General features: G+C 36.9%; 1 protein-coding gene and 1 non-coding gene across 2 annotated transcripts; one reads left to right on the plus strand and one right to left on the minus strand.

The window, feature by feature from the left end:
• Positions 1 to 3,433: 3,433 nt before the first annotated feature.
• LOC139897162 (uncharacterized) lies at positions 3,434 to 4,534 on the minus strand. Its single transcript, XM_071879823.1, has one exon. The coding sequence runs from the start codon at positions 4,532 to 4,534 to the stop codon at positions 3,434 to 3,436; it is 1,101 nt and encodes a 366-aa protein (XP_071735924.1).
• A 1,313-nt stretch (positions 4,535 to 5,847) lies between these two features.
• Positions 5,848 to 5,954, plus strand: LOC139887383 (small nucleolar RNA R71). Its single transcript, XR_011773218.1, has one exon. It is a non-coding gene; the product is annotated as a small nucleolar RNA R71 (small nucleolar RNA).
• The last annotated feature ends 6,576 nt before the right edge of the window (positions 5,955 to 12,530 follow it).

The following is a 12,530-nucleotide window of genomic DNA, read 5'->3' on the forward strand; positions in this document are numbered from 1 at the left end:
ACTTTTAAAATTAACGTTGACCATGTTTGACCAAGGTTGACTTTCGGTTGACTTTGACTTTCAGTTGACTTTTGTTGACTTTCTAATTAAGGAAACTTTCCTAACTTATAAACTTTCCTAAAATAGCAACTTTCTAAATTTGGAAACTTTCCAAAAATAGAAACTTTCCAAAAATAGAAACTTTCTAAAAATAGAAACTTTCCAAAAATAGAAACTTTCCAAAAATGGAAACCTGCTAAAAATAAAAACTTTCTAAAAATAGAAAGTGTGTGTCCGTAAGCTGTTTCGATCAAACCGATGCATATTGAGTATTGTTCTATCACTACTTGCAACATGTACAATAGCTATCATACTAACACTTGACCTAAGTTAGTTATTTATATCGACCTGTTTTATTTATAGGTCGGCGTTGTGATCATTCCTGATCACTGTACTCATTTGCTGTTCGCTTAATTGTGTTGGTTACTCCGTTACTATTAAGGTGAGTTATAGTCCCGTTTTTACATACTTTTCAAAGTATATTTTTGGGATGTGATTACATGCATTTTATTTTACGTTTAGACACAAGTGACAATTAAATTTAAATTATTCATTGTGAGTTGGATAAAAATATTCCCTAGTCTGGTAACTGTAATCATTGGTTTCTACCGGTGAACACGAATCCTACGGATAGATCTATCGAGTTTGACAACCCCATTTCGAGCTAGTCGCGCTAGCAATTTATAATCGGAATGTTTAGTACTTCGTATTTTGTTGTAGATACACTGTCCAGTGTATATTATTATTGTGTTGGCAAGGGTAAATAAAGAGTTAAGTGGTTACCAGGTGGCTCAATGATAATGGAATAATGTTTAATGTTTTCTAACATTTTTAAATCTTGTGGTCTAAAGTTTATTCAATTATTTAAACCTATACTTCACTCAACCTTTGTGTTGACAGTTTATTCGCATGTTTTCACAGGTACTTGAGTTTATGTGATGCTTCCGCTGTATTTAGAAGAGTCTGCATGCATTTGGGCAGATGTTAATGAAACAATTTATGAAACTTAAGCTTGCATTCTAGTTTTGGATAATTTAAACTTGTGGTTTGTTGACAATGTTTTATGTCAACTTTGGGTTAATTAATATGTTGGGTTACTTTTAAACTACATATTTTGGTATGCTTTCCTTTTTGGGAAACTTTTGAAACAAAAGAATGCAATGTCGTTTGTTAAATTCATTTAAGCTCGATCAAGCCGTGGGACCAAGTGACGGAGCCGTTAAGTGTTTTGACGGGGCCATCACATATAGCTAGGAAACCCCAGCTAAATATAAATATTAAAACCATTGCTCTCTTTTGGTAGTCAAATCTGACGTGTTGTGACCTAACAACACCGCATAAATAAAACTGTCCGTTTTGACCATATTAGTAAGGAGTCGAAAAACGATGGTTTACACCATATTTTTCCATGACTCTCTCCATCAAACTACTAGCAAAATGTGTCCCTCGATCCGATATCAATGCTTTTGGCACACCAAACCTAGGAAACAATCCTTTCAAAAACTTAACAACTATTCTCGCATCGTTTGTTGGCAAGGCTTTGGCCTCGGCCCACTTTGAGACATAATCTACCGCCACCAAGATATAAACATTCTTATTCGAGTTTGGAAATGGTCCCATGAAATCTAATCCCCATACATTAAATACTTGCATATTTGAATGCTTGTTTGAGGCATTTCATATCTCTTGGAGATTGATCCTGACCTTTGGCATGAGTCGCATCTCTTAACCAATCCGTGTGCGTCTTTAAAGATAGTGGGCCAATAAAACCACGAATCGAACACCTTATTTGCGGTGTGATTTGGGCCAAAGTGGCCTCCCGTGAGCCCACTATGACAATCTCATAAAATATCCCAGGATTCTTGCCCATAAACGCATCTCCTTATCACTTGATCCGCCCCAATGCGAAACAAGTGTGGGTCATCCCAAAAGTAATACCGCAAATCATTGAAGAACATTTTGTTTTGTCGGTAAGACAAGCCTTTTCTTAAAACATTTGATGCTAAATAGTTTGCATAATCGGCAAACCATGAGACATCCTCAACTAAGTCAATTCTCATTAAGTGTTCATCCGGGAATGTGTCCCGAATTTTGGACTCATCCAAGGGTTGTAGTCCCGGATTATCTAATCTAGACAAATGGTCGGCCGCTACATTCTCGGCTCCCTTTTTATCCTTAATTTATATGTCAAACTCTTGCAAAAGTAGCACCCAATGATCAAACGATGCTTTGCATCTTGCTTTTGAAAAAGATACTTCAATGCGGAGTGATCCATGTAGACGATTGTCTTTGAAAGTACAAGATAAGATCGAAACTTATCAGAAGCTCCTTCTCGGTAGTGGTGTAGTTCAACTGGGCCCCGTTTAGGGTTTTGCTAGCATAGTAAATTGGTCTAAAGTGTTGGTTAACTCTTTGACCAAGAATCGCGCCTTGAGCATAATCGCTCGCGTCACATATTAATTCAAAATCCTTGTCCCAATCGGGAGAGATAAGAATAGGTGGGTTAACAAGTTTTTCCTTCAACAAATTGAATGCTTCGATGCATTCATCATCAAACAAGAAAGGTTGGTCCTTTTCTAGCAATTTGGTCATAGGTCGGGCTATTTTTAAAAATCTTTTATGAACCGGCGATAAATCCCGCGTGTCCTAGAAAACTTCGGATTGCTTTCACATCCGATGGTCTAGGTAAGTCCTTTATCACGCTAATTTTAGATTTATCTACCTCAATTCCCGCCTTTGAAATTTTATGTCCCAAAACCACCCACTCGTTAATCATGAAATGACAGTTTTCCCAATTAAGAACCAAGTTTACCTTTTCACAACGAGTTAACATTTTATCAAGATTTTTAAGACACTGATAAAAAGAGTCACCAAAAACCAAGAAATCATCCATGAAGACCTCCATAGTATCCTCAACCATATCGGAAAAGATAGCAAGCATGTACCTTTGGAATGTCCCCGGGGCATTGCATAACCCGAAGGGCTTCCTCTGATAGGCAAATGTGCCATATGGGCATGTAAAGGCCATCTTTTCTTGATCCTCGGGGTCTATCGGGATTTGAAAGTAGCCCGAAAACCCGTCAAGAAAGTAATACAACTCTTTTCCCGCTAGACGTTCGATCATTTGATCGATGTAAGGTAGTGGGAAATGGTCTTTCCTTGTCGCGTCATTTAATCTCCTATAATCTATGCATACGTGCCATCCCGTGATGGTTCGGGTCGGGACAAGCTCATTTTGGTCGTTTAAGGTCACCGTGGTCCCACCCTTTTTGGGCACCACTTGGACAGGACTCACCCATGGTGAGTCAGATATTAGATAAATAAGGCTCGCGTCCAATAGTTTGATCACTTCCTTTTTGACCACCTCTTTCATATTTGGGTTAAGTCTTCATTGTCATTGGATAACTGATTTATAGTTCTCCTCCATGAGGATCTTGTGAGTGCAATATGATGGATTGATCCCCGGGATATCTGTGGTCTTCCATGCGATGGCCTTATGGCTAGACTTAAGTAATGAGATGAGTTGCATCTTTTGGTCTTGGGTGAGTTTTGAAGAAATAATCACTGAAAGTTGGTTCTCTTCCTTAAGATAAGCATATTCAAGATGTTCGGGGAGCTCTTTAAGCTCAAGAGTGGGAGGCTCCTCCCATGAAGACTTGATTCGAAATCTATCTACATGAGGGATGGACTCAAATGTATCTTCCCGAATGGTCTCATTTTTACTTTCAAACTCATCTACATTATCACAATTCATCAATTCCCTAAAATCGACCTCTAAATCCACAATTTCATTACCAAAAGTTTGGTTAAATTCCGAAGTATCAAACTTTAAAAGTTTTTCAAGTTCATCATGCACATAAATGTCAATATGTTCAATGGCATAACACTCATCATCATCGGTATTACTCAGTTGCTTCATAGCTTCCCGGATATTGATGGTCACAAGCTCTTCACCAACTCCAATGTTGAGTTGGTTACGTTGTACCAAGATGATGGTGTCGGCGGTTGCCAAAAATGGTCTACCTAGGATGAGGGGGGCTTGAAGGTCCTCCTTCATCTTCATGATAATAAAATTAACCGGGAACACCAATGAGTCAATGCTAACCAAGATGTCCTCGGCGATGCCAATAGCGGTATCAAAATAATGGTTGGACAATCTTATTCTAATGCGGGTCGGCTTAAGAGGTCCAAGACCGAGTCGCTCGTAAAGTGAATGGGTCATTAAGTTAATGCTTGCACCCAAGTTGGCTAGTGCATTAAACATTTCCGATTTACCAAACTTGCAAGGGAAAACAAATTTTCCCGGATCTCCTAACTTTCTTGGAATCCTTGGCCTTGATGCAAGAATCTTATTGCATTCCTCTTCAATAAAGAATGAAGTTTCGTCATAGTATTTACCCCTTTGATATATTAGCTCCTTGATGAACCGATCGTAGTTTGGCATTCCTTTAAGCACATCGGTTATTGGTAGGTTAACTGAGACCTTTTTCATCATTTCTTGAAACTTTTTGTATTGAGCCGCCAACTTGTCTTTCCTCAAAGCATTTGGATATGGCACCAATATCGTAGCCTTCAAAGGCTCACCACCCTTCTTCTTACCGATTCATCATTACCCATACCCTCGTTTGAGTTAAACTTTTCTTTACCCTTCTCTTTATTAACCCCGGTTTCCACTTCAACAAAACTTGGTAGTGGTTCATGTGTGATAAAGGGTTGTGGTTGAGGGTCTTCGACCCCTTTAGTGGTTAAACCGCTTCTAGTGGTTATGGCATTGACATTCTCATTTTGGTTTGGATAATTAGGGTTTTGATTTGTGTTTTCGATAGATTTACTCTTGCGATGTTGTTTTGTGGATTTTGGTTTGGTTGACGATTATTGTTATAATTGCTGATTGGGTTTACTTGAGTGTTTGAAAGTAAAGTTCCTTGCGGTCTTTCGGCAACTTGAGTTGAAAGTCTTCCAACGACACTCTCAAGGTTTTGGAATGAGGCTTGTTGGTTTCGGATTTGTTGCTTTAAGAACTCATTCTCTTTCATGAGGAATGCTTTGGTCGTTTCTACCTTCTTGATGTAGTTTTGCATTATTTCTTCTATGCTTTTCGAAGGTTGGCATTGTTGAATGTTTTGTTGTGGTTGTTGGTTGTAACCTTGGTTATTTTTTGTTTGACTATAACCTTGGTTGTTTTTATAATTTGAATTGCTTTGGTTGTTATAAGGTTGGTTGTTGTAAGTTTGTTGGTTTTAGTATTGGGAATGGTTGTTTCGGTTTTGGTTGTAGTTGTTGTTATAACTTTGGTTTCGATTTTGGTTTGTCAATCCGAGTGGTGTATTGGTTTGGTTGTTGAATGACACTTGTTTTTGGTTAGGATTGTAGTAGCTTTGATTGGATGACCCTCCCCGTTGGTAGTTATGATTACTCACGTAGTTCACATGAACATCCGAATTCATGGGAACGTCATCTAGATCAACATGATTGCATTGGGTAATTTGAGAACAATTCTTTGTGAGATGTGGACCCTCGCATCTTTGACAACTAACTTGCATTGCAACTACCATTTGTTGAATCTTTTTCAACTCCTTCCCAAATGTTTGAAATTGATTGTTCAAGCTTGCAAGTGTCACTTATCTATTTTCACTCTCGACTTGTGCTACATTCGTCCTTACTAAATCTCGTGGTGAAGTTTCCCATTCATATGTGTTGATCGAGATGTCTTCTAACATAAATACCCCACCGGATGAAGAATCAAGATGTCGCTTTGTTGACATATTACAACCGTGATAGAATGTTTTGAGGTAATCCTTCTTTGTCAAACCATGCGGTGGGCAAGCTCTTAGTAACTTCTTGAATCTAACCCATGGATCATATAAACTCTCATCACCCCACTGGGTGAACCCATTAATCTCCATTCTTAATCGCTCTACTTTGGACGATGGAAAGAAATGATTGATAAACTCATTTGTTAACTCTTGAAAAGATCTTATGGAATCGGACGGTAAATTTCGCATCCAAGCTTTTGCACCTCCTTGAAGTGTAAAGGGGAATGCCCTTAACTTAAAAGCGTCATCGGGGACATTTTTGGTTTTGTAAATATCACAAAGCTCATTAAAGTGTTAAATATGCTCGAACGGATTTTCGTCTATCAACCCATGAAAGTAAGCATCCTTGATCAACGTGAAAAAGTCATCCTCAATCTTCCAATTGTCCGCTTCAATTGGTGGTTTGGTAATAGCCGGTGCTATCAATGTTGGTGCAACCAATCTAGCGTTCCACATTGGCGTGTTGTTTGGGTCATTCAATGCTTCTTGATCAACCGGAGGACGATTAGGATCGCCCTCTTCATTAACAATTGGATTACCGTTTGAATCCATCTCTTCTAAACAAAATGGCAAAGCTTCAAAATTTTTCTTTAATACCCTTGCTTTTCTACGATAATGAACCCCGTGCACGTATCATTCCGAATCGGAGAATGGATGTGTGAACTCTTGATCCTTGTGAGACCTTGTTTTCATACACCAAAGGCACCTATCCTTCAATCACAACACAAACATAACGGTTTTTCCAAACAAAAATAATATATAAAATGCGAAAAGTAACTTTCGCAAGGGCAAGCCCTTACGAAAGGATCGAACAATCAAAAGTTTAAACCAAATAACACACTAGGCTAACCGCATCCCCAGTAGCGGCGCCAAGAAAGTGTTGATGCGTGCATTATAATACATCTTTTTACCCTCTAAATTTATATTTGACTTAAACACTACAATCAAGCACACAAAACTAACGAGCACTTAAAACCCGGTTATTATAGCACTTTAATGTAAGTATTCTTATCAAGTTCGTCCCAAGGGAAGCGGTGTAAGTTGGTTATTTAAAACTAATAATTGTCCTAGGGTTTGTTTGATTGGGGGGTTTGATTGATATTAACTAACAACTAAAACTTGTGCAATTAAACAAATCTAAATTTGCAATTAAACAAGAAGCGAGAAACTAGTAGCAAAGTATTAAAGACTTAAATCAATTAACTAAGACATGTTCAATTATCCAATCCTCTCTATGCTTGGATTGCCCCGTTTTGACTATTTTGTTATCTCATAAGTTGTTGAACTATTAAATATTAGAATCACTTCTAAACCTCAAATCAAATGATACTTCACGAATTCACATAACCTCTGTATCCTAAGATCGAGTTAAGCATGATTTGGTCATTAAGATTGAGCTTGAGTTAAAATCACTTAAAACTCCCAACTAACGAAATCACTTAAGATAATCGGCACTACTATGTTGACTACAGGCCAATTGAAAACCAACTTAGATCAAGAACACAATCACTTGTAATTCCCCAGCTAGTTGTCTAGATCACCTAAGGTGTTGAAGCACACATTGATTCACTTCTCAAATCACTAAGAGAGCTACTCAACATATGTAATTAAAGTCAAGCCTAAAAGAAACTCATAGCAATGGTTCTTTAGCCAACTCAACAACACATGATCATGTAATTCATTCAAACAACAATACTCAATTGATTTAGGGAAAAAACTAGCATTAGAGATTCATAGATAAGCAAACACAAGAGATTTAGCCAATCATGGCCAAAACCAAACTAATAATAAGCATAGAAATGTAAATCATCATCATATTCAAGCTATTACAAGTAATCAAAGCAAAGTAAGAAGAGTAAAGTAAAGATTACAACTAAATAGTGCAAAGTAATTAAAGAAAAGTAAAGATTACAACCCAAAATGTAAAGAAGATGAAGAACTAAGCTAAGTGATGATGAATCTTGAGAAATCTTCCTTGAATCCTCCCTTAATCTCCAATGGATGATGAAATTAGGGTTTTGTGTGTGAAATTCGGAGCCTAGGCAGCTGCTCTCAAAGATGCATATGAAAAATGACCTATTCTCGTTCCTTTTATAGTGCTAAAAATCTGGGCTGAAACAGCGTCAGGAGCGCTGCTTTTACTATAGGAGCGGCGCTTTTGGATACTCAAGAGCGGCGCTTTTGCGTCTAGAATGCTGATTTTGGCCATGAATAAGGGCGACGCTTTTTGGCTGATTAGGAACGACGCTTTTAGCTTGAAGAATGGCGCTTCTGCTCACTGATGAGAAATGGATACAAATCGTGCTTAATAGCGGCGCTGTTAGACATGGAGCGATGCTTTTGGTCCTTCAAGAGCAGCGCTCCTATACAGGAGCGGCGCTTTTTGAGCTGTTTCCTGCACTTGTCATTTCCTTAGCCAATTTTTCCCAAGATTTGGTCAATTTTACACCAAATCAACTCCTTAGCCCAATGTTTACCAATTAGCTCAATAACACACTAAATAGGCCCCAAGATAGTCAAAAAACGAGCAAAGCGTGGTAGATATCGCGAGATAAACATATATAAATTGAGCGATATCAGTGATATTTTGAAGATATAATGAGATTTTTATAAAGTTTATCGCCTTTTGGTTCAAGTGATGTTTTGGAAGTATTCTTGGTGTTTTCGAGAGTTTTGGAGCTAAAAAGATGGATGTTGAAGAAGGTTCAAATTCTGGTTTACGCGCCTCCACCGTTTTTACCATAACTTGAGCATACGGACTCAAAAAAGGTGAATCCAAAGCCCAAACCTCCGTGACTCAGAGCTCTAAGATAATCAAGATTTAAAACTACTGTTCAGATGATGTGCACATTGCGGTCATGATTAGCATATCACAACTGCAATTCGGAGACAGAAAATTGTACTTTTCGAACAGCAATGTATCCCGGTTGCGATTCAGCTATTTCGGTCACGATTCACGGCTGTCAGACTTCCGAATTTCCATCTTTAAATACCCCTATTTAACCCCAACTTTAGGGTATCGATTGGGGATGAATCCAGAGGTTGGGAGGGTTGTTTTTAGAGGTTTTAGAGCCATTCTACACCAAATCTAAAGGTCGTTCATCTAGGATTGAAGATTGGATCATTACAATATCGTTGGTACTCTGGATTTCATCTCTTTTAATGATAAAACTATGAATTCTTATTATTTCCATTGTTTGTTTGATTTTGTGATCATGTTTGGCTAAAACCCTTAGTGTTTGCTCAGATGTAATAGCTTTTGATTGTTGGATTGTTCTTTATTTCATGGATTTAATGTTTAACTGATTATTTTATTTAAGTTTGGTCGAAGACACATTATTATGCATGCTTTCTACTTTAATTCAATTATATATGTTATTAATTAGTTATTGTGAGATAACTGATGGTAGATAACGTGTACTTCAACACATTTAGTGATCTAGACGATTAGGGCTTTGATTTTAAGTAATTGTATTAAGGAACTAATCGGTAATTGAATGGTAGGTTTGCATCATAATCGTGATAATTACATCGAGTGATATTTGTAGTTAGGATTTTAAGTGATTTTAATCCGAATCAAATATTAATAGCTGAATCTAATTGATTAATGATTATTGTGTTCAACCAAAAGATCCATTATTCTGCAAATTGGTTACTTTACTTGAATTACATAATTTGTTACCTAGTTTATGTGAGTTTATTAGTGATAAACGGAATATGCTTCAACTCTTAGGAGATTTAGACATTTACATGTGAGTGTGAATGGTAATTAATTGGTAATTTGATTGCACAATCATGTAGTTGCTCTAGTGATCGGTGTAATTAAGATTTTATGTGAGTTTAACCTAGATTAAATCACAATAGTTTTATCATGTATGATTTGATTGTTTCGAATGAGATTAATGTGAGTTAGTCAAGTTTGAATAATTGAATTATAACTTATCATACATTTAATAGGTTTTAATTGAAAGAACAATCCACGTCACTAGTGAATCATCTGAGTGAACACTGCTTCGTCCATCTGGTTATTCGTTTTATTTGTATCCGCGTTATTAGTTTATTCAAACTCCCATTTTACAACATAAATCTTCCGAATAATTATCAGTCTTAAAATCTTAAACGCTGCTCCCTGTGAACGAATTTGTAATCATATTATAATAAGATTAGGTGTGTTTTACACTTATCACTCCTTTTCATGGATGGACTCGATTCATCCGTAAGTGTTAAAGCATGGAGCTTTAAACACTTAGTTTTTGGAACACACCTCGAAGACTTTACTTCCATGCAAAAGTTTTGATTTTTCATTCAATTTCATTATTTTAAGCTCAAAAAACATTTGGAAGTGGAAGACTTTACTCCCACTTAAGAACTGTAAGTATGAAAGGAAGACTTTTCTTCCTTAGAGTTGAAATGCAAGGAAAAGACTTCACTTTTTCACAAATTTACAAGCTTTAACCATTTAGGTGTGTTTATGATTTGTGTTTATGTAATGCTTAAATACTTGTTCCAAAAATTAATCAACGTTACAAGCTTTAGCTTTGTAGTGTATGTGACAAGTTTAAATCGAAAAGTTCAAAATGACCCGCGATTTTAATTCTCCCCCTACATTTAGGTTGATGCAATGTCATCATTGCATTGAACGATGAAATTAGTAAAAATGAGGGGCATTTTGACATAGAATAGAAGAGAGAAGAGAAATAAAAACTGGAATAGATTAAATGAACATTCTTGTCACCAATCGAGTAATACTTAGTGACCAAAGAATGCAAGTTGATGAACTTAATGCCGGGCTTGGATCAATCATCAAAAAGTGTATCCTGCCACTAAGATCAATAAACAAGCAAAAGCTTCCACAAACAAATCCACAATCAATCACAAAGTTATTACAATTATAATGTGATATTGTGTGAGAGTAGCAATACAATTGTACTACCTCTCACCAAATCAATGATCCTTAGTTCCACACACAATTATCAAATTAATACAAGCCAATGTGATAATTGTTTTATTTCATAAATCATAATGGATATTCGTTACCACTTAACGTTGATGTGTCGAGGTTTCTTCACCTTCACAAGGTGTGATCGAGTTGCGTGAAGTTTCTTTTAGGATATGCCCTTCTTTCTACTCCTTGACACCGAACTGGGTCATCAGAAGTTTCTCAAACCCATCTAAGTCTACCTTTAAGAACTTAGCAAGTTGAGTTACATAGTGACCACCAACATTTGGGAGCTTTAATTTGTCTTCAATTGCATCAAAGAGGTAGCTTGCAATGAGGTTAGGAACATGAACATGCTTTCGCTTGTGAACCCTATGAGCTAACCAAATATCGAGCAATGCCATCTTATCCTTATCCCCTAACGTGGTGGAAATCCATATTTGCAGAGAACCCTTGAATACATCTAAGCTTAGGATTAGAAAGTGCGTGAGGCACTTGGTTGGATGGTGTGAACTCGCCATTACTAATCTTATGCCAAAACCTTTTTGGGTCAAACTCATTTAGATTGAACGTTTTACATTTTTCCAAGGTGAGGTATCCTTGTAGAGATCTGGACTCGCCATGAATTGTGCCATACTTAATCGCCATTCTTCACCCCCTAACCTAAATGTGAGGTAATCTTCTAGCCACGGAGAACAGACTTTAAAGTTTACCCTAAAGGTTGTTAGAAATTCCCGGGTTAACAAGTGGTAGACATCCTCAAGGATATCAAGCAAGGGTCCCCATGGGCACATGCTTTGACAAAAGTGTTCAACTTTTAATGAATCTCGGATCTCACTAACCATTCCCGCTAGTTCTAATGGAGCCCAATCGATGTACTTGGCCGGGCACACCGAAATTTGAATTCTATTAAGCATTTGAGACTTTAGAGTCTCATCATGAAGAACCTCTTGTAACCATTCATCAATACCGGATGATTGCTCCTTTCCTTTCCCTTTGTAAATCACCCGAAACATAAGTGCAACAAACAACAAATGCGTCCACAACTTCATAACATTATCAAACATTTAACTTTTCGCGTTTAAACATCAATAGGGAAACATGCCCCCATACATTTAGTCCATTAACACAAGCTTCTCAATTGTCATGTTTAGGCTAGAATGATCAATATGCAATGATGGTACAATGGTCAACTCGAGTCAAACTAGATAAGTTCAATTCTAGAAAACCTAAATAACCTTGCAAGCATACCGAAAGCGCATATTAAAATCACAACCCAGAGTGTTTCATGCTTCAAATCACAATTTCAATGTCAAAAAGTCAACGACGGTCAACTCTAAAGTCAATAACCCTAATTGCAATTTCACAGCGAAAGAAACACTAAGTTCTAGGGTACATGGCATTAGTACGTTGGTTAACTAGCAAACAACCTTAGACAACACTCAATTTCATCTCAAACATCCAAAATTAAAAAGTCCTAATTTTTGAAAACCCTATAATCACAAAGTTGAAATTATGCAATTAAACATGACAAACATGTAAATCAACAACGTTGCAACCTTGAATCAACAATTATATCATCATAATCAACTTAGATCTAGCATAATTGACAAGCATGACACATAAAGTAAAAAGCATGAAAATTTCACAAATAAGTGCAATTAAGTGAAATAAGTGCAAGATCATACTTGAAACATGTTTGATGTTAATAAATTAGCAAGATGCTTGGAGAAAAT

The sequence above is a fragment of the Rutidosis leptorrhynchoides genome, chromosome 1, assembly GCF_046630445.1.
Source record: "Rutidosis leptorrhynchoides isolate AG116_Rl617_1_P2 chromosome 1, CSIRO_AGI_Rlap_v1, whole genome shotgun sequence".
Classification (NCBI taxonomy): domain Eukaryota; kingdom Viridiplantae; phylum Streptophyta; class Magnoliopsida; order Asterales; family Asteraceae; genus Rutidosis; species Rutidosis leptorrhynchoides.